Source organism: Neltuma alba, unplaced genomic scaffold, assembly GCF_004799145.2.
Source record: "Neltuma alba isolate B1F8T4 unplaced genomic scaffold, ASM479914v2 tig00012233_pilon, whole genome shotgun sequence".
Classification (NCBI taxonomy): domain Eukaryota; kingdom Viridiplantae; phylum Streptophyta; class Magnoliopsida; order Fabales; family Fabaceae; genus Neltuma; species Neltuma alba.
Genome location: NW_021636763.1, coordinates 110,990 through 138,462, shown reverse-complemented (window position 1 = coordinate 138,462; position 27,473 = coordinate 110,990). Strand labels below are relative to the sequence as shown.

At 34.1% G+C, this 27,473-nt stretch overlaps 3 protein-coding genes and 2 pseudogenes across 3 annotated transcripts; 1 reads left to right on the top strand and 4 right to left on the bottom strand.

Moving 5' to 3' along the window:
- Window positions 1-385: 385 nt before the first annotated feature.
- Window positions 386-2,764, top strand: LOC114725224 (probable protein phosphatase 2C 65). Its single transcript, XM_028911708.1, has 6 exons — window positions 386-601; window positions 1,053-1,370; window positions 1,661-1,778; window positions 1,861-2,084; window positions 2,369-2,475; window positions 2,569-2,764. The coding sequence occupies exons 1-6, from the start codon at window positions 386-388 to the stop codon at window positions 2,762-2,764; spliced, it is 1,179 nt and encodes a 392-aa protein (XP_028767541.1).
- Window positions 2,765-3,719: 955 nt separating this feature from the next.
- Window positions 3,720-5,756, bottom strand: LOC114725223 (aldose reductase-like). The gene is given in 9 exon segments (XM_028911706.1): window positions 3,720-3,812; window positions 3,934-4,176; window positions 4,283-4,354; window positions 4,471-4,677; window positions 4,817-4,904; window positions 5,166-5,239; window positions 5,378-5,428; window positions 5,600-5,617; window positions 5,619-5,756. Coding segments are annotated over 9 exon segments (984 nt in total).
- A 2,890-nt stretch (window positions 5,757-8,646) lies between these two features.
- Window positions 8,647-11,462, bottom strand: LOC114725232 (patellin-6-like; annotated as a pseudogene).
- A 12,392-nt stretch (window positions 11,463-23,854) lies between these two features.
- Window positions 23,855-24,584, bottom strand: LOC114725222 (dirigent protein 22-like; annotated as a pseudogene).
- A 1,084-nt stretch (window positions 24,585-25,668) lies between these two features.
- Window positions 25,669-26,441, bottom strand: LOC114725229 (dirigent protein 22-like). Its single transcript, XM_028911713.1, is given in 3 exon segments — window positions 25,669-26,192; window positions 26,195-26,267; window positions 26,269-26,441. Coding segments are annotated over 3 exon segments (567 nt in total). The 5' UTR covers window positions 26,394-26,441; the 3' UTR covers window positions 25,669-25,823.
- Between the last annotated feature and the right edge of the window lie 1,032 nt (window positions 26,442-27,473).

The following is a 27,473-nucleotide window of genomic DNA, read 5'->3' as shown; positions in this document are numbered from 1 at the left end:
TTCCTTTGTGAGAATTGCATTAAGGATTGCCCGCCGGCGATTCATTGAAGAGCCCTGTTCTTCATCTTTTTCTCAAATCCCAGTAGCGATTTAATCTTTTTTTCCATTATGATTACTTCTTCTCTTCAATGTCCCTTCACCTTCTTCTGTCTTCGCATGCATATTTGTTCTTCTCCCCCGTTTCTGTAGTTTCTGTTTCCATCCCATTTTCCTCCCTGCTTTTCAATCAATCTTAGCCTGCTCTGCCCTCTAAAATTTAATATTTTCCTTCACTTTCTCTGTGGTTTTCTAGGAAATTATTCCGGTTATTCCTTAGAATTCGGAGGGGTCCCCTTTTTCCTTGTGATTTTTACTTCTGGGAAATACCGTTGTTTTGGTTCTAGATATGGGGAATTGTTGTAGTAACAATGTTCCTCGTCCATATTCAATGGAAAAAGAGGTGAATGAGACAGAATTTGAGCATGGAGAGGACCATAGTTCCATTTCCACATATAGTGAAGGTGAAGGGCGAGTCAGGCTAAGAGGACACTCTAGGCTTGTGTCAATGTACAGCCAGCAGGGAAGAAAAGGGGTCAATCAAGATGCAATGACAGTTTGGGAGGTATATATAAATTCTTCTGATTTTGATACAATTTCCATTATTTCTTTATATGATACCAAGCCTGTGTTTCTGGTCAATTGATTCTCACACCATTTATTCTTTAACTTGTTTTGGTGATTTCGTCAATTTTGATGGCTCCTTAATCATGTTTTTCAGCAAGATCATAAGCTGTATTGCCCCTGAAACTTAGAAGCAACATCCTTTTGTATGTGACTGATAATTTAATAGCACAAGTAGGACCCATTAATCAAGCGAGCCTACAGCTTGAGTTTTTCTTCACAGAAAATATGAAATGAGTTGTATTATTTATACCTTGCGAATAGCATGAGTTGTTATACGTTTTATATGATGCTTTGATGATATTAATGGGGACAACTTTCTCAAGAGAGGCATGGATTTATCTTATTCCTGTGTTTTGTACTGATTAATGTTCGATATGATATGTTACTAGGACTTCACTGGAGAAAAAGATATGATCTTTTGTGGTGTGTTCGATGGTCACGGTCCTTATGGGCACGTGGTTGCTCGATATGTACGCAAACGTCTACCCTCAAAGCTTTCTGCAGCAATCAAGATGTCAAAGCAAAAGATATGCATGTATAATGATGCAAATGCTGCTGCAGAAGGTGGAAATCATCAAACATTGTCCCTTGCTTCATGGGAGAACACCTTCTTGAAATCCTTCAACGAGATGGATCAAGCCATTGCTCAGGACATTAACACCGACAGTTTTTACAGCGGTAGCACTGCTGTAACTGTAATCAAACAGGTACCCCTAGGAGAATTTTTTTTTTTTTTGATACATATGTGTTTTGCTTAAAATGAGTTGACCAATACTCATCAACATGAGCATTTTGGGTTTGCATTCACAAGTTATGAATAATACAACTCTTTGAGAATATATATTGATGTCATTGGAGGTCTAGACGAGATATGAATTTTATTTCTGGGGCCGAAATACCCCCCCCCAACGAATTCCTTTCAGTGCGTTTATGTTGTCATCTGGTTCATAAGATAACAATTCATTACATGATTTCTTTTCCTCCTTTGAAATTTCAGGGTGACCAGCTGATAATTGGCAATTTGGGTGACTCTCGTGCGGTTCTTTGCACGAGAGGAGCTAGAGATCAACTCATTCCTGTTCAACTTACTGTTGACTTGAAACCAGATATTCCAAGTAAGTCTTTACATTGTCCTCAAATCCCTGATTCTGACGAGCACATGGGTCTGACTAGCTTTCCTTCTTGATTGTCACTCAGGTGAAGCTGAAAGAATCCGTAGCTGTGAAGGCAGAATTTTCGCTGAAGAAGAAGAGCCTGATGTGTACAGAATGTGGATGCCGGATGAAGACTGCCCTGGACTAGCAATGTCAAGAGCCTTTGGGGACTTCTGCTTAAAAGATTATGGCCTCATCTCAGCTCCCGATGTCTTCTATCGCAGATTAACCAAGCAGGATGAATTTGTGGTTCTGGCTACTGATGGGGTAAGCAATGAAAAATCTCATCTCCATAAGGTTGATGCAAACCTGATCTTCCGATATTTCCCATATGGAAGTAAAGTTCCCTTGGAACAAAAAATGAGGTAATCGCTTACATGGCATAAACCTTAGTAATTATGATAAAAATGAGCTTGATAATGAAGATTTTGATCCCTATGGAGGCCTACAATCCTCGTTTAGTGCCTTCATTTGACACACCCTCCAAATTAAACAGAAACTGCTTTTGACAAATTCCAAGCAGGAATGAACTTAATTTGTTTGTTTGGCAGGTTTGGGATGCACTGACAAATGATGAAGTTATAGAAATAGTTGCTTCAGCACCAAGGAGGTCCAGAGCAGCGAGATTGTTAGTGAAGAGAGCTGTGCAGGCATGGAGGTATAAATTTCCTGGTGCCATGGTTGATGATTGTGCAGCCATATGTTTTTTTCTGAAAGACCAACCAGACCCATCCAAATCTGGGAAAAATAGGCGCCGAAGGAAGAATCACTATGAATCTGCTAGAAATGAAGACACCACAAGCGTAGATAGTTCAATGTCGAAGGATGAATGGGTAGCTCTTAAAGGGTTGTCCAGAGCCAACACCATATCGAAATTTACTGGCCTCATCAGGGATGTGAGCAGAAGGGATCCATCTGAGTTTCTTGAGGGTGTTCAAGTTCTCTAGTTCAGCCGTAACTAGCCCCTCAAGACCAATAACTCGTTTTCAGTGAATTAGAGAGAGACCTTTTGGCAAGTTATTAATAGCCAAAGGTTGGGCCTCTAGTTGTATTATTAGGTTGAAATAGAGGGGTTGAAAAGTGAGTTAAACAGATATATACATCATAATAGCGGACAATGTTTGCATTTACCACTAGAGAGAAATGAGAGCAACAATGTTAAACCCATAATGCCTGTCATCAGCTGTCAGACCTGTGTCAAATATATATAGCTCTATAGCTTGTTATGCCTGTTCTGAATGGAGGAATACGATACAAATATCAATAACATTTATTTCAGCTCAAAATTTTGCTTGTGGTCTCATTTTTAGGTTTGCATATTTGCAAGAACACCTGAGATATGTTTATAAGATAACTGGATATCACAGTCGGGTCTTTGAACTCTGCCAGAGACTAACATCATTATAGAAGTATTCTCATATCGTAATTACTACCTCCAGTCCTAATTATGAGACTTTGTTTGTAGTCTCTACAAACAAAGTTTTATAATTAGGTTTTGGTTTCTTGGTGTTCTCAATCGGTACTTCATTCTCTCAGTTAAAAGCATGCGATGGACGTACACCAAAAATGTAAGTTTCTTATTTCACGGCCAAATAAGCACTCGTGTTACAGATAAATCAGGGTATTCTAGCTGGGCAGAACTATGAACTTAAAAGGAAAGAACCCTCTGGCATAAAAAGATTTTAAAGGTATTGATGCTTTTAAGAAACACTTCAATTATAAACCAATAAACACTTCAATTATAAAGTCAAAAGAGACTCGACAGATTTTCAATGTCTACACCCTACGCACACAGGGCTCGCGCTAAAATTACAACTTTGAAATGAAGTCATTTTAGTCCCTTAAAAGCAACAATATAGAACAACCATAGAAAAGAGAAAAAGGAAATAGGAAAAGCGGTCACTAATAGTCTTCATGGTCCCAGATGTCTGCAACACTCCTGTATGGCCCCTCACACTTGTTCACAAGCAGCTCTTCACCATCTAGAACTCGTTTCTGCATCCACCAATAGCCCCATTGTTCAAATATATTGATACGTAATTACATGTGTGCCATCTGATTCTCAACAGCTATTAACCCCAGCGACAGGACTATCTCAGAAGAATCGTATTAATACCTGAAGTGATATGCTGCTAAGAGCAATGAAGTCATGCTCTGGAATTTCCCAATTAAAAACATCAATATTTTCTTTGATTCTTTCAGGATGAGCTGATTTGGGGATGACACTTGTCCCTCTCTGAATGGCCCACCTCACCAACACTTGAGCTGGAGTCTTGTTGAGCTTCTGGGCAATCCTATCCACCGTTGGATCATGGATCAGATCTCTCCCACCTTCTTGTGACCCCAGTGGTGAATAAGCCTACACAAAAATTTTAGTGCTCCAAATATTGACATTATATTTTACGGAAACATTAAATGCTAATACAAAAAAGAAAGAAAAAGGCACTAGACGATTGAATAATTACAGTGACATGGATTCCATTCCTCTTGCATGCTTCAAGCATCTTGTCATTTCTCCACCCAGGATGCATCTCCATCTAGGTCAAACCATTCAACTAAATAAATTGCTTGCATTCGTATCAATCTCCATGATTCGATGAAACAAAAAGCAGTATTATTGCACAATGACATAAATGCACGTATGAATCATCACCTGGCAAACTGAAGGCATTATTTGAGCAAAACCCAGAAGTTTACCAAGCTTTTTAAGAGTGAAATTGCAGATTCCAATGTCTCTAACAAGTTTATCCGTCACAAGTTTCTCCATTTCTCTCCATACCCCCTCCATGTCAAAGTCCAACACGTCTCCCTCACGGGGAGGTCTTTTGGCTCCATCTTTCAGACGAAATGGCCAATGAATCTGCATTTTTGTACATCAACTTGATTAAGGTCCCTCTTTCTGATCTTATCATGGAAAAAGAAAAAGACTGATACTTAGCGTAATAATAATCAGGCAGAAGAAGAAAGCATAACAACAAGAGAAGGTTAAATTATACTACCAAGTAAAGGTCAAGGTAGTCAAGTTGCAGTTCTTGGAGTGTGTTGGTGAATGCAGGTCGAACCCTTTCAGGGGTCAAATCAGCGCACCTGCATATAGTTTGGGTTTCACACACACACACACACAATAACATGAATGTTTCATTCGACTGTCCAATTCCAGACAAATTCATATTTTTAACCATACAATAACTACCTATGTCCTATAACTATATAGGTTCATTAGTGTCCGGATTTGGGCTAATATAGAAACTTTTAAGGCGTTATTAGGCCAACTAAATTTGGATTAGGCCAACCAATTTTATACCTGATATGAATGGACATGCCATCAATAATAATAGATTACATTACCATAGTTTGGAGGTGATAAACAGATCCTTCCTTTTCACTCCTGCTTGCATGGCAGACTGAAGTGCGTGTCCAACCTGTAGTACAGGGAGATATTGAAGAGACACAAAACTAATGTTTGTTTTTAAATTAGTTCATTATCTGAATAGAAAGTTTTAGTATATCAGAATCCATCTCGAAACAGTTGAAGAAAGGCCAAAATGATATAATGATGCATCTTCTTGAACACCATATTCCCAAGCAGTGTCGATGTGCCTATAGCCAGCCTGCAAGTGAGCCATCTATCAGATTCCACGTGATTGTCACAAAAGAATGTAATAAGTTAACTTTGTTTGGTTATACTGTACTGTTTCGTGCCCCAAGATCTACATGTTCTTAAACAGAAGATCATGAAGCGATGGAACTGCTAAAAAGACAGGAATAGTAAAGACAATTACCTCAACAATGGCAGAGAAACACAGAATTGACAGCTTGGGAACCAGATTTCCAAGTACCCAGTCCAACAGCAGGTATGGTATGTCCACTCAGAAGCTTAAAAAACTGTGAGTTTAGCTCTTCATGTGGCTTAATTGCTTGATCACTTGCTTGTGCCATCTCTGTACGATCTGTTAAGATGGTGTTTGATCTGTTCCTATCTTAGCTTATAGCAACAAATATGGGAATCTTAGGGACAAGTGGCCAATTTGCATGCAAGGCACGTACGCGTTGTTGATGGCCATTTGTGGATGTGTACACTCTTCAGGCCTAGCTCTTTTACACGTTCTCGTTCACATATGTTTCTTTATTCATTACTATTAATACTAAATTCCAGATGTGTCAGGTTTCAGATTGTGAGCAAGGAACAATGAAACACCGCTTGCATTTGCCAACAAATACAGTACACGGGGAGATCAAATGCCATAAACATGCATGTCCACGTATTATTTTATGAAATTCTTTTGTTAGTATACATTGGGTTATCTCCCACTCTCTTTAGATTAGGGTCCAAGCTCATTTTGACTGGGGCATAAATAAGAATAGAACAAAGTATGAGTTAAGTACGGGTAATATGCCCCTTTATGTGAAAGGGAGTTACATGTGCATGTGATTCGGCCGGAATTGCATGGCTGCCAGATTACTTCCCGGACTTTTAGGTACGGCTCAGATCGTTCACTGTAATTTGCAATTTTTTTTATTAATATAATTTCAACATAAACTCCATAAAACATCTGTTTTCCTTAATTAAAAAAATTGAAATGAATTGAATATAAAACGTTAATATTAAAAGAAAAATGGGAAAATTTCATTTAACCTAGATAATTAATATTAGTCAGCCCGAAAAAATTCTAAAAGTTCATTGCATTACTAAAGAACAAAATTTCACAGGTGAAAAGAAAAAGATACCATTGTTTTATTCTTTTTAAATCACCAAATTGGAATTGTCAATCCTCATAAATTTTATAAGTGAATAAACAATTCATATTCCACAACTAAAAATCCAAATTTGATAATTTATAACTAAATTCAGCGATTTACAAGAAAGAATTTATAACCACCAAATACAATTATTTTAGTGTAAATAAACAACTCAAATTGAGGTATTCACAACTAAAATTTAGCTTTTTGTATCTCAAATTCAACGATTTTTTGTAGAATCATAACAAAATTCACAACCATAAGACCATAAAATTCAATTTAACTCACATTCTTATAAAATACGAATTGTTTTGTGCTTTCTTAGTAAGCCAACCACTTTTTATTGACAAGAAATTTTTTTCATATAATATAGCGAACGTACAACTGAGCCATATGTGTTGCTGTTGGTGTGAAAACATGGACTTCTGTTTTTTTTGTTGTTGTTGAGCAGAGTGAAGAAAATGGAGCTGGATTTAAAGTCCCTTTGCATACACGCAAGTTTTCTGAAGCTGCTCACTTGGATCGATGCAGATTGCAGAAGCAGACTGCAGAATCCTGCATTTGCAATTATTTAATTGAAATTTGTAATGATTTTTCACGTGGTCAAAACAGTACAACACTCCTCCTACTCCTGCAATCTGCATCCTCAGAAAGAAATAACATAAGTGGTACTGTAACTATTTTTCTATTTCACCCTCTCCCACAAGTAATCACTGCTTCCTTGACCTATCATTCAACATGTTCCTCTCCGGTGAACACCACTTTGGAACTTGAAGCCTTTTCTGTTTCTAATTAATGCTAATGTTGGGTTGGTTGATATTATCTCTAACAAGAATCATTTTTTGCCTTGAAAATATTTGTGAAAATAATGTTAAAAAAAACCAATGTTCACAATTTCTTTTTCAACTGCAAAGATGAGATTGCTCTTTTTTAGTAAATATGAAGAAGATATATAATCTAAGCCATGCTAAGTTGTGAGGAGTGAATCTCACAATTCATATTTGGGAGTCACTTTCAGTGTCCAAAACAAGAAGTGAATTAAAGAGAAGGCAAGTAAATAGCTGAAGGAACACGTTACCAGTGAGGACCAGACCAGTGAAGGAGTTCATAATAGCATCAAAAACCAAAGCAACCTTCTCTTCAAATATCCATCTAAATCTGTTATTCAATCACCCCATCATCTCCTTTCACTTTTCTTAACCACTCACCTTTCCTCTCCAACTAACTCATTTTTTCACATCTCATTTATTTGTATTATGTCCCACACTCATCTTTCCATTGTGCTGTATGAGTTATATTAATCATCATCCATAATATTAATTTGACTTGTTATATTTTGTTCCATTATCCATAATTTTCTATCATACAAAATTCCAAGGCCTAGCCATTTAAAACTCATGAAGATCATATTGAATGATATTCATATCCAGCAAGTGATGTGGTTGATTTTTCCCACTTTACAGATGTTAATAAAATGGGCTGGTATCCATATTTATCATCTAATAAGTTATTATTAAAGCAATAATTTGCGATATATTGACTTGTGTCGGCCTTTTTTATTTTTCAATGAATTCCCAGTCCGACACAATAATGTCTCACTAGATTGCTACCTAAATTTGTCAAAATAGGGGGGGGGGGAATTGAATTTGAATGCATTGCTATCTTAAGAGGACTGACGATCTTGACATTGAAAAAACAAAAACGAGAGGATTGAATTCTTCAAATCACCGTGATATCATTCTCTTGTTTTCTTAAATAACTTGAACACTTATAAAACATTTTATGTAAGACGAAACAAATTTTTTTTCAAATACTTATTTTATATTTTGTAAATTATAATTTAGAAATTATTTATAAATCATTCTAAACATGCCTTACAATTTTTCTATCCAAAAATATTGCTCAAATCTTGTTATATAATCCCAAATAAACTTCATTATGAAAAGAATGAGTTCAAACTTGTAAAATTCTTGAATAAACTTGTCGCCATATATTCAGGAAATCAATTTTTTTTAATTTTTTGGCGAGAATGTTTGGCGCGGAGAGACAAGGTAGTGTGCATCAATGGGTGACGAAGACAGGGAAAAAGACAGACAAACAGTTGCATTACATATGATGTGAGCAAAACTAATTGCTTTCCTTCTATACCAAGTCATACATTAATCCCACTCTTCTTGTTCATCTTTTACATTATAGAAACATTATACCATAACCACTGCCTAGTACCAATTACACCAAAAGTACTTGAACAAACAAAGCTAAGAGCTTTTACCTCTCACCCAGTTCAGAAAATTAAGCAACAAAGAAAGCATTACAGGTTAACCTCACTTAACTATAATAACTAAAGTATTAAGCAGGGAGCGATTTTCATGGGTTTTGTTTAGGTATGAGTGGATGTCAGATCAGAGGTGGTTGTTGCTGTTGATGTTGTTGCTGCATTTTCGGACAAAGTAGCGATAAGCAGCGACTTTTTTCTTCCTGGAAGCGAAGTTATCGAGAGAGAGGACCAGGTTGCCTGCTTCTTTTGTAGTGAAAGAGTCATGAATGGCTTCCTCGGAGGCTCCGACCTTCCTTGTCTTCTCCACTGCGATGCTGTAACTTCCCTGTGCACTTGGCACAAACTCAGCACTGTACTCTATGTCCCACCCTCCCACCACTATGTCCCACGTTATTGTTGCTCCAACCTAATCACATTCCATTATTTCATTACCAACCAATGCCTCTGTGTCGTGTCGGAGCAACGCATGTTGATGTTCAGCATTAACATGATATGAACATATACCAAACCAAAAGGTGTTTGAATGTGATTTGGTGGCGTGTCTTGTGTTGGTGTTTTATGAATGTTAAGCAAATTCAAATTCTTAAATTCAAATTCTTTGTAGGGTCTAACAGAAGAAGAAAAGAAGATATGACGGAGAATGCTATTTTGAGCATCAAAATAACAAAATTATGTTTATTAACTGCAGATGATTCATAGGACAAAACCGCAATTAAGGTTTAAGCCGCATCAATCCAAAAGCTGAACGATACTCAGCTAAGTTAGTTTTGGAAAAATAAAAGCTAGTTGCACTTTATTAGTTGGCAAATTAATTAACAGGCAATAAAGATGAAGAAAGAAAACAAAAAACACAGATTTCTGACCTTGATGAGTGCCATAAAAAGCAAAAAGGAAAGAACAAGATTTTGATTAATTTATTTATACGATGATCATTATCCAAGGTTTTCTTTTTATTATTTTTTTTGTTATCAGAGACGCCAGAGTTATTTTCATTTTATATCTATCGTCATTCTCTTTCCGTGTTTGTATCTGACGTCTTTTCCCTATTCAATATTTCCTTAGAAACTAATTAGTTAATTTAGTTTTTTGATTTTTTAAATTTAATTCCTTCTGATTTGATGATCAAAAGCTAAGACAGACTAAAATCTAAAAGCCAAATTTTTAATTATAACTATTACCTCAATTCCTTCGATTTGAATGTTCACCTTCTCTCCTCCTTTAACAGTGAACTCGGAAGCAGGCTTAGGAGGACCATTCTGCAAATCACTTGGCCGACTCAGTCCTCCATACTGAACGGGAATATCCTCAGGCCTTATGAATCTGTACGTGCAAACCAAAACATCAATCTAAACACCCAAAACCAGAACAAGGTTAAGTAGACATGTGAGAATCTTATTTGAATCAAACTAAACATGAATTTATTACGGAAGAGGACAAAATTAAACCAGACAGTTTTGTGCAATGCTCCAAAAAATGAAATCATTCTGATTTCTGAACAAGTTGATCTGTACAAATACAAAACAGTCCATCCAGAAGAAAAAGGAGAGAAAAACGACAAGCCATTCACTGAAAAGGAACAAAAGGGAATCTCTGATCTAACTGTAGAGTGTCTCTGCAGCATTTCCCTCCTTGGAGATCACAAATTTGCTCTTCGTTCTTTGGGTCAGAAATGGACTGAACATCGAATACAGCATGCTGAAGTACCAGGGCACATTAATGAAAATCTGAAACACCCCATCATCATTCAAACAATCTCTCAGGTTTTAGTTTCATCGGAAAAAACAAATAAAAATCGAGCAGGAAGGAATTAATGAAGGTTACCTTACGAGCCACCATTTCTGGATAATTGTCTTGGAACAGAGAGAGAATATGATTGGAAGCTGCTCTGAGTTCCCTCTTGGGCATGTCTTTCAAATCTGTGACCTGAATCAGAGAATTAACCCCGCCTGGCTTGAAATGAAGAAGCTTGATTCCTCTTTCAAGAACCTGAACCCTCCATCTCAAGAATTTCTTCAGCTTCTCCTCGTCACCGAAAATCCTTTCGTACATTTCTTTGTCTCTGAAAATTCCGTATGCATTGTAGCAAACAGGGTGTCCTTCTTTATCATACGCCTGCGTGTAGGCGACAACCCCTTCGAGCTCTTTGAACCCCAAGTCCTCCTCAACAACGTCGTCTGCTCCGAACTCCTTCCTCCAAGCCAGGCATTTCAGGAGCATGTTGAGCGAATCTCCCACCCTGAAGTCTCTCGCTCGAAGAAATTTCAACAGTATTACGTCAGCTCTATCGTCGCCGCCGAGCAGGGGGATACCCCACATAGACGAATCCGAAACCTCGGAGGCTGCGAGCTTGTTTTTGAGCTCTTGAAGGGCTTTCTTCTCGGAGGATTTCAAGTGGGAAACGAAGTAGGTGTCTTCTTTGAAGGAAGGTGTACGGAGTGTGGCTGCTTCCATTAGAGAAGTGACGAAGCTTTTCTTGTCTGGTTTTGGGGATGCGTCTGGGAGGTCTTTGAACGGTGGGTTTTGGAGGGACATGATGAGAGAAGGTGGAGGCGTATGTATTAATGGAGGATTTGGAAGAACACCCAGATGAGATCAAGGGGTGAAATGCAAAGTGGCGATGGATTTGAAGCCGGATTTATGATTCTTTGCGAACACAAGAAGCTTTTACCTTCTTTTGAATAAGACACAGACGGAATTAACGGGAAAACCGCAAAATGGGGGCTCGAAGGTGGGCTAGATTGTTGGGCGAAAGCAGAGAGAGAGCTAAGTTTTTGAGGGCGAGGATGGAGAAAGGAGGAAGAAATGGGAAGAGTGAGGAAGAAAGAGAAGGAAGATGACAAGAAATATGAGCCGGGATTTTGTTTGAAGTTCGTGAAAGCGGCTCTGGAAGTGAATTTGAATTCAATAAGTAGGGACACCGCCTGTCAGTGAGGGAAAGCACGCGCCAAGTTGGAAGCAATAGGGATTGCCTGGGCAAGCCGAGCCGAATTGGCTGAGCCGACGCTTGACCGTATCCATACCTGTTTTTTTTTTTTTTTAATAGATTTTTAAAACTCATGTCTGATTTGGAGATCAATCAGGACATTTCTTTTCTGATTTTTTTATAGAGTTAATATCATATGAATAATTATAGATATATATATATATCTCTCTCTCTCTCTCACACAGTTAACAAGGTTTACTCTTCTTTTTTGGACCCTGACAAGGTTTACTGTTTCTTTTCTTTTCCTTTTTTTTTTTTAAAAACAAAGACAAGGTTTACTGTTTCAAACTACAAAGAATGCTGTTTATTTTATTTGCGTGCATAATGGCTAGGGAAATATATCAGATCAACTGCCGTGCACAATATAATGATATATCGTTTTCCCTTAAAGTACATGTCACAATTACTAATAACCATAAATTTAAATTTAATTAGTTATCAAAAGAATCAGAGGAAGAATGATAACTGAAGACCTTATTAAAAATTGAAACAAAATAATTACAAATTATGCTTTTAAATTATAAATTTTATAATTTCAATTGTAAGCAGGACATCTTTTTGTATTTTTTTTCAGAGTTCTTAATTATCATTCTTTCAAAGAATTATTAATTAATGAGAAGTAATATATATTACTTATTATTTAGTTTGGGCCATTGAACGAAAGTAACAGTGTTTTTGCTTTTGTTTTTGGGGGGGGGGGGTGTTTCTTTGTGGAGTGAGGAAGAAGGTTACAATAATTGAAGGCAAAGTATGGATATGTATATGAGATTTGACAGTGAGGGGCTCCATAGGTTCAGTTTTCTCACTTCTTTTGGACCACTTCCCCTTTCCCTCTTCTACAACTTCGTCTGTATTATTTTCATCTAATTAAAGGTGTCTTCATTTAATTCATGCGCCTATATAATGTTTGAGAATGTGTGCTGTTTTTCTATTTATGGCTATAATTGACATTTGAGTTGAGATTAAGTTTGTTCGTAATGAAAAGTTTGGATGAGTTGGATTTTAAGAAGCTTATTATAATAGGGCATGCCTTCAAACTTAGTTATTATGCTGATGAGAATTGAACCAGTGTTTATTGACATAAAATTAAGTCTTAATTGGGCATTATAGTTGAAAGGCTAAGATGAAGGTAGAAACAGTTTACAAAGTATTGGGCAAAAATGCATCCAACACCCTACTTTTATTTATAGTGTTTATCTAGCACTATGATCTTATTTTTCTAATACATCCAACACTCCAATGTTATTTTTTAGTTATACTCAACACTTAATTTTTAATATGGCTAATGCACTATAAAGAAGAGTGGGTGCTAAATGTATCATAAAAAAGATTAAAATATTGGCCTTTGCAGTAAATTATATGTACTTCTCCGTCCCTTATTATAAGACGCAATTTTTTGAGTAGGTTTGTCTTTTTTTATAATATCCTCTTTGAGTTTGTCTAAGTATTTAATGCATTACCTATTTTATTTCTAATTTAATGTATTTAATACATCCTCTTTTCATTTATCTCATTATTACTCTCTCACATTTACCTATTTATATATAGGGGTATATTTGAAAAAAAATTACATTTTTTACATATTAATTGCTTTTAACTAATTTTTACTATTTTTTTAAACTGTATAATTTAGCTAAAAGGATCTTATAATAAAAGACGGAAGGAGTATAGTTGATGATATAGTATAATTAGTAGGGTGGCTCGTAAAATCAGTTGATCAAATGTAAAAAAGAAAAAGAAAATTGTGGCAATCAACGTGAGAGCAAGGCTTAGAAATTAAACATTACTTTTGGGAAAGCTGGATTAAAAGGGTGAGAAGGGCATGGAAAGTTGAAGTATTCAAGACTCCACCTGTATGTATAATTAATGTTATTAATTATTAATATACTAAATAATAATAATAAAAAGACATTAAACATATAATTTTATACACATACTATGATGCTCTGGAGCCTCACGCGTGTCATGGGGATGTGCACTAATCAACAATGCCCACTTAATACTGTTTAAAGTGAACTTTGAACATTCCTAATTATGATTCTCTTCCATTTCAAAGTACTCTTTCTGATTATATTTCCTCCACTTCAACTATGTTTTGTTTTCATAATATAGCGCATTGGATTCAATATTCAAAGTTCAGTGAATATGCATTCGACCAAAATTTTTAATCTTGAATTTATAAGTGGATGAAACATGTTAAGAGAGTCTAAAACTTTTCTTGATTCTTTGTTTTTTTTTTTTTTTTTTTGCATAAGCCGCTGTATTTTGATGCTTGCCTCTTTCAAGCTAAGGGTAATTTATTGTATTTCAGACTACTCCGGATCAAGAAATGTGAAATCTCTATCACCAAGATTTAGCACTGCTATATTCTCAGGGTTTCAATTTTAATTAAGCTATAACAACTCCAGACTTCTCCGGTCAAAAAAAAAAAAAACAACTCCAGACTTGGTGGTAAAACTTTATTTCATTATGATAAAACATATTAAAAGTATCTTATAGATAGAATCGCATGAGTACTAAAAATGACATTGTTGGTTAGCTATGCAAAGGAAGCAAGTGGGAAACAAAGTTGTGATGTGTTGATGGGAGACTTTGTTGTCCTTTGTCCGTGTAATTTGGAGCATATGATCAAATCATCAATTTAGGTGACTAGGAGGACACAGATTAGCAGATGGGAGGGGGCATCCGTGACACTCAAAATTTTAATGTGCTAAGATTATATAAATATCATACATTTTATCTTCTAAATTTTATACAAACCATATCATATTTCCCTTCCCATGGTGACCACATGGCTAAATCCTGCATTTCTGCCCCGTTGCATAATGAAATATCACTTTCAATTCAATTTATTGATGAAGAGGTTTCATTTTTTCACCCAAGACTCTGAAGATGAGTGGCTCTCCTTGGCTTTGTTTTGTCAACCTCATCTTTAGATTGCCACATTTTCCCCAACAGTTGTGGTAAAAGAATAGGGGCATATATACTACTCCATATTTATAGGACAGACCAAGAGTATTATTTTGTTCTTACTATTGGTGATATTATTGGATTTTTTATATGAATGTTTTGTTTTCAATCTATCCTTCATGGAAATTATTAGTTTCTTAAAAAATATATATGAGTAGCAAAGTTCAACATTCGTTCATGAAAATGGGATCATGCCCATTTTGTCGTACTATTTTTATATATTTTATTTTCCTAATAAAGAATAAATTTTGCCATGAATCTTTATGTGAATAGTAGAAAAGTGTGTCCCAGGGTTTGAAAAATAAGGCCCTAGGGGCAAATCAAGGAGGACATTGGGTCCCACGTTCAAAGGAAAGTTTCAATTTTTGCATCGGATTCTTAAAAGAACATGAAAAATGGATATGGGAATACTTAGGGATCTGATTATTTATTAAATAAGAAATAAGGAAAGAGGGATCTGATTAATTGTTTGAGTGTGAACATAGGACTTAATATATTCACATAAGCTCCCAGGTATGATTTTTTGTAATGCAAATAATATTAATTAAATGAAAAGGTAAAACCGTAAAAGATAAAGATAAGGTAAGTATGAGGAGGGGAAAGCTTGGAATTGGATCCAGTTAAAACACCATATGGATCAATTCAAAGTACATGCTTGGGAATTTGTGAAAAGCAAACTCTTAGATTCAAAAAAATACAGACAAAATAATTACTGCCTCTGTTTTGCTTTTTAAAAAAACAGAAAACGGTTGTTTAGTCCAATCCCAAATTCACCTTTTTGACTTGATCATCATATGCATCATTCCCTTGGATTAAATAACCTTTTAAAAACCCCCCCTCTTCTATTGATCACTTTGATCATTGATCCTCTCATGCTTTTCCTTCTCTTTTGTTCTCTTTTAATCCGGTGTGTTTAACTTTCAATCTTAACACGTCTCCAATATAAACTTTTTTTAATACATAATCTAATATTCAGTCGATTAATCTGGGTTTAAATTTATTTTATTCATGAGATTTGAACAGCTAACCTCATATGCATGCTCCTGAAGTGTATGTGCATACATTTCAAATGCAAGTGACTTTGATTATTTTGGGGAAATGGTTAGAAAATTAATATTGGTACTATAAGAAGTATGGTTCGCTTAAAATTATGCATTTAAAAAAAAAAATTTCCATATAAAAAGTAATTGGATGAAAAATGAAAAGGGGGAGGGGGAAAAAAGGAATGGAGGTGCAGAAAAAACTGCAGAAGGGCACATGGAAGGGGTGAGGCAGTTGTGATGTTTCATTGTTTAGGAGTGTACTTTAACTTTTAGGACACTTGAGCCTCTAATACCCACATTGTTCATTTCCTTTACTTTCTTGTGAATATCATAGGCATTCTCAGCTTTTACAACCTTGTAAGCAGCACCGGCCTTAATTCTAAATGTTGAACTTTATTTTTAGGGGGAAAAATATTTGTGTAAGAAAAGACTGCCTTGTATCAATCAATGTGGACCAATATCCTACAAAGGAACAAATTTGGGGTCTTAATTGATGTGAAGAGTTTGAGGTGAGTACTTTGTAACCATCTTAAATAAATGTTCTTATTTTGATATAACTAACTTATGTTGAGCTTCATTAAAGTATAGTTGAGTATTATTAGGTCTAATTTAAGATAATTCTCCTAACTGATAGCTTTAAAAATGTCATTTCTTCCGGTCTACAATATAAATCATTTTAACTATCTCATCGATATTAAAAAATAGTAGTTGATTTATTAAATACGTCTTAAATTGATTTTTTTTTTGAATTTTATCTATATTTAATGAGATTGTGAATGAGACAAAATATAAAGAGCTACATCTAAACATTAATTGTTAGGACGAAATTAATAAATAAGCATTAATTACTCTTTAAATGATTTATATTTCGAACCAATTTGTTTTTTTTTTTAAATTTATATTATGCAGGGGAGAGAGTATTTAAATTTTGACAATTGCATTGATCTTATTGAGGTCTTAAGGCTACATAGCCTGTCATAGCTTTCATTCACTGAAAAAGGGTATAGAACACTATCAAATGATTGAGAAATTTGTCCAATTCAACAAAAGATTCTTGTTGTGGTAGGGCTTTAAGTTCAAATAAGGTGGACAAAGGAAAAGAGGTTCTGAATTGTTTGTTCTTAATATAAGCAATAATTTAAAAAGAAAAAGGTTTGAGATGAGATGGATGGCAATAAAATGAGAGTAGAGCAGTGTGAAAAGAGGACAACCTTGATGCAAGAATAGTCTGGGGGACATTGTACAGAAGACTTGGGGAAGCAGTATTTATGTAAATGTCCCCACCACAGAAAGATACAAAAGAAGGACGCAAAGGACTACACAGATATGGACGCTAAGAAGGCTCAATAGAAAAGCAATCTGGGTTTCTGAGTTGTGAAGCATTGAAACAGCTTCACTAATTCTTCATTTTATTTGTTGAGGCCCACTTCGCTTTTGCCAACAAAATCACACAAATACCTCTCTTACAAGAAACTGCCTTTATTATAAAAGTGAGTAAAATCAAACTGTAACCGAAATTAAATTTAGTTTTTTGGTTTGTGGGCATTAAAATAGTTTTTGTTTGATCGTTTAGTTAATTCAATTTCGTTAAAAAATCGAATGCTCACCCAATCACGCCCACTTACTTGTGCCTTCTCTTTAATGCTCTTTTCTAACTTCTCATCAACACATGACTAAATTGCCTTTCCCCTAACAAATTAAGTGAGAATGACACTTACTCCTCTAGACTTATTTATAAGACAAAGAGAAAATATATTTTTTGATCCTATTTATAAGCACTGAGAAAATTTTTTTACATGGATATACAATTTTACCCTTCATTTATTATTGTATTGATTTTGTTTATATGAGGTATAATGTACATTAAATAAGAATAAAGTTAAAATTTTGTTAAATTTTAAATGAGAGTTAATAAAGTTTAAGATTTTTCTTGATATGTGTGAAATACTCCTCCGGTCCTAATTATAAGACCCAATTTGACTTTTTATTTGGTCCTAATTATAAGACCCAATCCATTTTGTCTCTTATATTTATGCATTTTTTTCCAAGATAATCCTTCTAATAATGATAGTTTTAGCCAATATACTTAATTAGCAAGGATTTTAGGAATGACAACACTTATTTATTATAAATAACCAACTTAACTTACTTCCTTAATCTCCTCAAATAAGTCAATTGGGTCTTATAATTAGGACCGGAGGAGTATGTTAAAAGTGAAGTTAAATAGAACAAGAGGAGTAGTTTCCAAAAGACTGAATTAACAGCACTTACGGAAAAAAATTTTCAGACAAACTAGTGCCTTTTTTATTTTTTATTTGGAACAAGGTACAAATATTGATTCAAACAGTTACTTGCAAACTGAGAGTTAAATACGAAATTTAAATACATTATTTATAATTGAGACCCGAATATTTAGTGACTCGTTTTCTCTTAAAAAGTTGTCGAACCAAGTGTCATTAATTCACTTTTGAGATTTAACTGTCATTCTCCTTTTTTTTATGAAGTAAAGTTTAGGTAAGTTGGATCTGAAAACTCACAAGGGCTCCGACATGCTTTCTGACTCAGAAAATAGTTACAAAAGTATTTACAGATTGCTCACCAATTATTAGGCTTTAGTATGAGCAATGAGTTTCAAACTCATGAACTTGTTCACTTTTTTTTTTTTTTGTTAAAGTATATGTATCCTTCTATTAGAGGTAATCCTATTTGAGGCACTGTCGAGCACTAGATGTGGGCATCTCTCTCAGTATGGATTTGAATCTTGGTTCGTCATTTTGTGAAGAACTAGTCCATTCTACTAGACGCAACTCCCGTTAGTTGAACTTGTTTTCTTTTAAATTAATTATGAACAGAAAATTGAACAGTGATTGGCCCACCCGAATCATCAGCCCGGAAAAAAAAACTGCTGAATAGGCATCAACAAGCTGGGTTTCTTACTGGGCCTGACCTACATCATCAATGACCCATCATTAGCTAGACTAACTCACATAATTGGCCCTAAAACAAAAAAACAAAAAGGTGAAGGGCCACATAATAAATAAGGTTTCTTCTATTTTCCTCTTCTATGTTGTTGTCATGTGATCCAATTACAACTGGTGACGTTGAACTGGCCACGCACACCTTAAATACTTAGCATTAATATTATCAATATATTAATTAATTAGCATTTTCCAAACGAGCCATATTCCCCCCCCTGCCGGAAAAAAAAAGAAAAGAAATTTAAATCCCCAATTCACCAGGGGGAGAAAATTAATAAGAAACCTAAATGTACGGCGTAACAAAAATGAGCATAATATCAATATACATTTCTAAGTGTGCAATGGCATAATTTGAAACAAATCGGAAGCATAGGATTTGATATACTATTAAAATTTATTACTCCTCCGGTCCTTAATATAGGATCCAATTCTTGAGTTGGTTTTGGTCTTAAATATAAGACCCATTTCACATATTTATCATTTTTTTCTAAATTACCCCTATGGATACTCCCTCAACCATAATCAAGTAGAAGAGGGAGAGAGGATATTAAAAAGGATGATTATGGTATTTTAGGAAAAATGTGTCACTTTTTTTATAATTAACTAACTTACCTAACTTCCTTAATCTAATTAAATAGTTAAATGGGTCTTATATTAACCGGAGGAGTACTTCTTTAATCCTTAACATATGACCTAATTGTTAAGTTAATTTTGGTCCTAAATATAAGACCTATTTTTCATATTTATTAATTTTTTTTAAATTATCCCTATGGATACTCTCCCAACCATAATTAAGTAAGGGAGGAAGAGAGAGGGAGGGAGGATATTAAGAAAAATCATTATAGTATTTTAAGAAAAACATGTCATGTTTTTTATAATTAATTTTAGAAAAAACATATTATATTTCTTATAATTAACTAACTTACTTAACTCTCTTAATCTAATTAAATTAATTAATTAGGTCTTATATTAAAAGCCGGGGTATAAAATTCTAATGTAAGACAATTGTTTTGGCATAAAAAATATATTTTAAAAGCAAATGATGTAATTTCCAGAATTAGTCTAACTATCAATCCTCCAAGGCGCTAAGCCTGGGAGGTGTTTGCTTTACACAGGCGTGCAAATGAAATAGAGTACTTTCCAGATTTAAAAACTGTGAAGGAAGAGACGTTAATCCTTAAAATAATCACTAACCAGTAACCACTTTACCTTGAATTTTGAAATAGTCTTATCTTATGATCATTATTCGAGGTCATACAATCGTCATTTTGTTGAATAGAGTGAGCAAATTAATCATTAAAAACATGTTCGCTTTTCTTTAACCAAAACAACTGAACTCTCCCCAACCCTCCCGACTACACGTGGCCCAGTTTCTTTTTTTTTTTTTCCCGATTAAATGAGTTTTAAATTGAAAACTTTTTCTTCAATTTTACCCAATTAAATGAGGTTGTGAATGAGAGAGGAAAAAAATATAAGAGTTACGTTTAAAAATTAATTATAGGGACAAAATTGATAAATACTCCTCTGGTCATATTTATAAGGCAGAGAGAGAAAATATTTTTTTGATCTTATTTATAGGGTACTTAGAGAAATTTTTTATATGATGTACAATTTTATTCTTTATTTATTATTATATTGACTTTGTTTACATGAGGTATACTATATATTAAATAAGAATAAAGTTGAAAAGTTATTAAATTTTAAATGAGAGTTAATAAGATTTTTATTGATCTGTGTAAAATATGTAAGAAATGCCTTATAATAGGACCAGAGGAGTAACTATTAATTACCACTCTGGTTCTTATTATTTGTTACTTGTAGAGAGGGATCCTAATCCATTTTATTTGCCACTTATATCCCTTCCCGTACTTCATTTCTAATTTTGCTCTCATTAACTACAGTAAAGGTGAAAAGAGAGGATAGGTGAGAGAAATTGTACTAGTATTTAATGTTATCCTTAATAAAAACAAAAGCAAAATTTTGATATGTGAGAAACTTTTACAAATAAAAAATAATAAGACCATAGTAATACTTTTCAAGTGATTTATATTTTTTTTGGCAAAAAAAAAGTGATTTATATTTTGAAATTTGGAGCAAGCCATTTTTCAGAAGCTTTGGTCACCCCACCAAAACTGTCTATTTATGTTAAAACTTACAGAGGAAGTGAAAATAAAGCAAATCATTAATTAGAACAAACATATTTGCAAAAGTAAAACGAACACATAATCAACCATCAACAGAGGACATGATGGGTAAAAACATTACCAGTAATCTATCCATCTCAACTCACTAAAGAACAACAACCAACGTAGTTTTCAAGGACAGGCAATAAAATTACTTGAATTTTATGGCAGATTTAATGTTTTTAAATGTTTTCATTAGTACATATAAATTAGTTTGCAGTATCTTATAATAAGGACTAGAAAGAGTAAATCACTCTAGAAGAAAGGACCGATCCACCAAAACTGAAACTAAACTGTCTTATTCAGAGAACTATATGGTGAATTAAGTAAATCTCACCAACACACATGTCCCAATTACTAAAATCGAAGTGCCATCAAAACAATTAAATGGCTGAATAAGCAAATGCAATGAACACACACAATATTTGATCATACATCAATGATCAAATGGACAAACAAATAGATTCAATGGCCAATTGTAGGATGCCAAGTAAGCAGATTAATTAGCCAAGTGGAGCAATTAGTGTGCAAATCCAGGGGATTAGCAGGGTATATTTGATTGATTAATGATGATATAAGAAAATATCGATGAATATTTATTTCATATAAGAAATTGGAGTTTTCAAACATGTCGTTTTAGGAGACCATTGAAAATAAGTAAACGAGAGGAAGGATGGAGACATTGTGACTCGTGATGGTGAAATTGGCACTCATACGCAACGCACTAGCTTCTTGAAAGTGTTTAATAATCTCCAAGACTTTCTAGAGTCAGATTTGGCCTTTTCTCACCAACACTTGCTTCATAATGCTATAATAATAACTACTTAACCTTTTCTTGTTTTCTTTCTCAAGACATAATTATGTTTTATCGTGTACCATTGAGAAACGTTAATCTTACGCTAACTTGTTACCTCCCCACTCCCGTTTAGATGGGGAAAAAAATAGAGGGGAACATAACACTAAAAAGACTTTTTTTAAAAAAAAAATTATTATTTTAGGAGTTTTTATTTTCAGCATTTTCTCCATATTTTCTTCTCATTTTTTCCTTAATTTTTTAGGAAAATTTAAAAAAATGACACTCAAAGTTTCAAAACCCTAAAAGATCAAATGATTTTGCAAAATTCTAAATTAACCACCATAACTAAATTGAAATTTTAAAATTTTAGTGAATTTACAATATTATAAGGGCAATATTAGAAATTTACCAACATTTTAAAGTTTTAATTTAGTCATTATGAATGATTTAGAATTTTACAAATGTAAGTAATTTTTAGGTTTTAAAAATTCAAGTGTCATTTCTTTTTTTTTTCCGGGAACATTTTCCCTTCATTCAAAACCAAGTTTCCATATAAGAGTAAAAAAGTGTTTGGATGGAATCAAAATCATGATTTTAAAATTATTTTTACATTATACAAAGTAAATATATGAAAAATTTTATCTCAATTTGTCAAAAAATATTTCTGATATTTTTAAAAAATATTTCTGACATTTTTCAGACACCTTCTAAAACGCTCAGGCAAAAGGGGAGGGGGGAGATAGGAGTAGGACGCCATTCAATCGGAATCTTGGGCTCAGTAGTCAGTGTTGATGCTTTTTTTTCCACAAGAAAAGACAAGACCCACGGCAATGACTATTCACCGGTCAATTGTTGAATAATCTTTTAACATTACTAATAATTTAGTTTTTTTTTTTTTACCAGAACTAATAATTTAGCTTAATATTTTATAAGTACTCGTAGCAAATAATAAAAAGTTGTCGTGCGGTGAAGCCAACAGAATCACTAAAAAAATCTCATAACAAGTTAATAATTCTAGCCTACGAAATATTACCTTTAGTCCTAATTATAAGAACTAGTAAACTAATTTGAAGAGATTAAAAAATAAGTTGAGTTAATTATTTGTTTTAAATAGATGTTATCTTTCTTAAAATATCCTTATCAATCAAGTATATTGATTATAATTCTTATTATTAGAAGGGTTACTTTGAAAAAAAAATATAAATATATGATAAACAAAATGGATTAGGTTTTTATATTTAGAACCAAAATAAAAATCAAACAGGATTTTATATTAAGGACTGGATGTAGTAATATCAAAATGGATGCTTGTTTATTATTGGAACCTTTTAATGAATAGTGATCATATTATTTCTTTGAGATATTACAGTGACCTATCCAATAATAAATACTCCTTGGATCCTATTTATGGGTGAAAAAAGGAAAACAATTTTTATCCTATTTAGAGGACAGAAAGAAAAATTTTCATATAAATGTATAACTTTATCTTTTATTTATTATTATGTTGATTTTGTTCTCATTTAATATATTATATATTAAACAGGAATACTTTAAAAAATTATTAAATTTTAAATAAGAATTAATAAAATTTAAAATGTTTATTGATTTATGTGAAAAATGTTAGAAAAGATTTATAAGTAGGATTGGAGGAATACCTCACTTGTCTCTACATATAGTAGTATATTACTCCCTCCCCCTCAAGCTCTTCATGCAAGACCTCTAAATTTAAATTTTAAATTGGAAAAGAACTACAAATTTAATTTTCTCTGCTATATATGATTTAGAAATTAGAAGCAATCTCTTCTTCAACCAGATCCTAACTCTAGAAAATTTCTCTTTATCTTCTTCCCCATTCCTGGCTTTGGATCCTGCATGTCTTCTAAAATAGACACCCACCAAAATGAGTCTAAAACACAGAAATTTGTGCATAAGAAGAAGATCCTCAGTCAGGAAATGAGGACGATCAGATAGAAACGAAGGCACAGAGAGAAGTACTATGAAATTATTCGGATTATTGTCATCGTTCTAAACAGAAGAAGAAGAAGAAGAAGAAGAAAACAGAATAATCCCCAAATTTTGAGTCAGAAAATAATTAATTAAAGCAAGAGCTGAACATATCATCACATTCCTGGACAGTGGAGTGAGAATAGCTGAGGCTATAACATCAACACCGCACAACGAACAGATTAAAATTGAAGAAGAAGAAGAAGAAATATTAATAATGCATGACATAAACATTGTACTCAACAATGGCGTCCCTTGAATTGGCATCGAACCAGTGGGTTCGAGCTTCCACGTATCCCCTGGCAAATCGGAAAAGCCCACTTCCTCCGATCACCGGCATCTCCCTCACTTTGTTGAACACCGGATTCCTCCCCAACACCGTGATTGTGCTTCCGTTGTACTTCCCTTCCATGAACGCGAAATTCATCGCCATCATAAGCCCTATCTCGCTCTGAGACGCCGACGCGTAAAACCCCTGAGCTCTTCCCACCAACTGGGAGCTCAATTCCGGACCCATTGTCAGGGGGTTGTCGATCATGTTCAGCAGTCCGAACGCGGTGGTGGAGTTGATCGGCGACGGAACGACGGGGACGGAGGTAGGATTGTGGCCGCTGACAATGTCGTGCCAGTAGAATCGAAAGTGGCTGAGCTTTTCTTTCTTGAGATCGAGAAGCTTCCGATCGATCGGGCGAAAACGAAGTCGTCGTGGGTATGATGTTCAGCGACGACGGGAAAAAGAAGAGGAGCAGAGGAAATGAGAAAGAAGAGGAGGGCGAGGGATCGGGAAGCCATTGTTGGAAGTTGGAAGATGCTCTCCTGCGAAAAGGGAGTGCTGAGTCGAATGCTTTATAACCAGAAACGCCCATCGTAACTGGGAAGCCAAGAGAACAAAATCACACTTCCTTGTTTTGAGGAGACAAAAAACCAAAAAAGGTAACCAGAGGGTATTTTCACTAATATTTATATCCCCAATATAATTTAATATCAAATAGTTTTAATTCTTTTTTAAAAATCAAATCTTGATGAAATTAAGAATTGATCAACTTAAAAGTAAAGTATACTTCATTTGTAATTTTTTTTTTCTTTAAATCATCAATTATTACTTGGAAATAAAAATACATGGTATGCGAAAAATAATACATTTTATTCTACATCTAGGTCATATTCTTTTATTGTTTTCCGTGATTGATAATCCATAGATGACCAGAAAGAGAAAAGCTTCCTTCAAAAGTTATAACTATAACTGGTCATTTTCATTATGTATGATAGTTTACAAATAAATAAGGTGTTTATTCATAACTAATATTTAGAAATTTACAATCGATATTTGACAATTTGCTTGGAATTTGAGATAATTCCAACCATTTGTGAAGAGTGTGTGTGTAAGTTCATCAATACTTATTCTTAAATTAGTGCATTTAGGGGTGTTTGATTGGTGATGTTTATGTAAATTTTTTTACGTCTTTACTACGTATATCAAAAAATATCTTTAAAATTATGATTTAATTTTTATTCAAATACCATTAAATGATAAATGTCTCTGCTTTGGTTTGTAGATATGGTTTTTGATGCCTCTTGTCTTTAAAAAGACTACGAAGGTGTTTGGATAAAAAAAACCATGATTTTAAAAGTGTTTTTATGATTTATGAAGTAAATATATGAAGGAGTTTGTCTCATTTTACGGAAAAGTCTCAGAGAAACACTTATGAGCATTGCCAAACACCACCTCCACAAGTTAATATAGCCATGAAGGTCTGAATGGATTCTGAAACGCACAAGTTTATCTCTAAAAGATGAAATCATCAATCAGGAGAGTGGGGGGGTACAAATTATTATCATGATTATCATCCTTCTAATCAGAGGAAGACACTAATTCCCTCATTATGACTCAGAAAAATAATAATTAAAGCAAAAGCCCAACTCATAATCACATCCACAATAACTATGAGAGCCCTGTGACTATGACATTAACACCCAAAATTAACCCCAAAAAAAAAAAAACCGAAGTCTGAAATTAAATTAGAAGAAGCATCAATAATGCATAACATAGACGTTGTACTCGACGGTGGCGTCCCCGGAAGCGGGAGACCACCAGTGGGTTCGAGCTTCCGCGTATCCTCTGGCAAATCGGAAAAGCCCACTTCCTCCGATCACCGGCATCTCCCTCACTTTGTTGAACACCGGGTTCCTCCCCAGCACCGTGATGGTGCTTCCGTTGTACTTCCCTTCCATGAACGCGAAATTCATCGCCATCATAAGCCCTACTTCGCTCTGCGACGCCGACGCGTAAAACCCTTGAGCTCTTCCCACCACTGTGGAGTTCAATTCCGGACCTAACGTCAGGGGATTATCGATCATGTTCACCAGTCCGAAACCAGTGGTGGAGTTGATCGGCGGCGCGTAACGACTGGGACGGAGGTGGGTTTTTCGCCGCTGAGGATGTCGTGCCAGTAGAATCGGAAGTGCTCAGATTTGTTTCTTGAGACCGAGGACCTTCCGATCGATCGGGCGAACGAAGTCGTGTTCGGCGATGACGGAAATGAGAGAAGGGGAGGAGAAAGAGAGGAAAAGTAAGAAGGAGACGAGGGATTGGGAAGCCATTGTTGAAACTTGAAAGATGCTCTTCTGCCAAAAGGAAGAACGGAGTTGAGTGATTTATAACCGGAAAGGAAAACTGGGGTGGGACTGGTCAGACAATAAATATAAATTTTTTCTTTTTTTTTTTTCTTCTGCCATCATTTTCTTGCTTTATTAATTAATATAATCCTGCAGTCCCATTTATTATAAGATATTTTCAGCGTGTTATGTACATTAAAAAAATTAAATTTAAATTAACTCTCTTTTAAATACTTTTTTAATTAGAAATTTTAAATAATTAATTCACAGATAACAAATATTAATTAAAAGTAATAAATGATTAGAAAATTTATTTTATTTTCAAATATACTTTTATAATAAATGAGAAAAAGAATGAAAGAGAATGTGTAAGGAAATATAATAAGAGAGAGGATGATAAAGAAGAAAGAATAAATAATTAAAAAAACTACATTAAATATTAAGACATACTCAATTAAAACTAATAAAATAGACCATACTCTTATTTAAAATTTGAAGCCTAAATAGCACAGAGGAGGTCTAACAAATTTTCAGTTTTACTCCTATTTCATATATACATCTTTTAGAAAATAATTATCTGCATTATAACAAATTAAAAATAAAATAGTACATTTCTATTAAAAATTTAACAAAATGACTTATAGATACTACCAAGAAAACTACTAAAAAAAAAACCCTCTCATTGTTTTGTAAATAAGATTCGAAGAGTAAACTCATATTAGTATCTATATGAGAAGTTATCACGGATATGTTTAATAGCTTTTTTTCCATAAATAAATAAATACTACCTCTAGTCTTTAATATAAGATCTTATTTGATTTTTATTTTGATCCTAGATATAAGACTCCAATATATTTTATCTCTCATATTTATACATTTTTTTCCAAAGAAGTCATTCTAATAATGATAATTCTAGCCAACACACCTAATTAGCAAGGATATTTTAAGAAAAATAATACTTATTTATTACAAATAACTAACTTAACTTTTTTCTTTAATCTCCTCAAATTAGTCAACTAACTCTTATAATTAAGACCAAAGGTAGTATTACTTATAAGTCAGTTT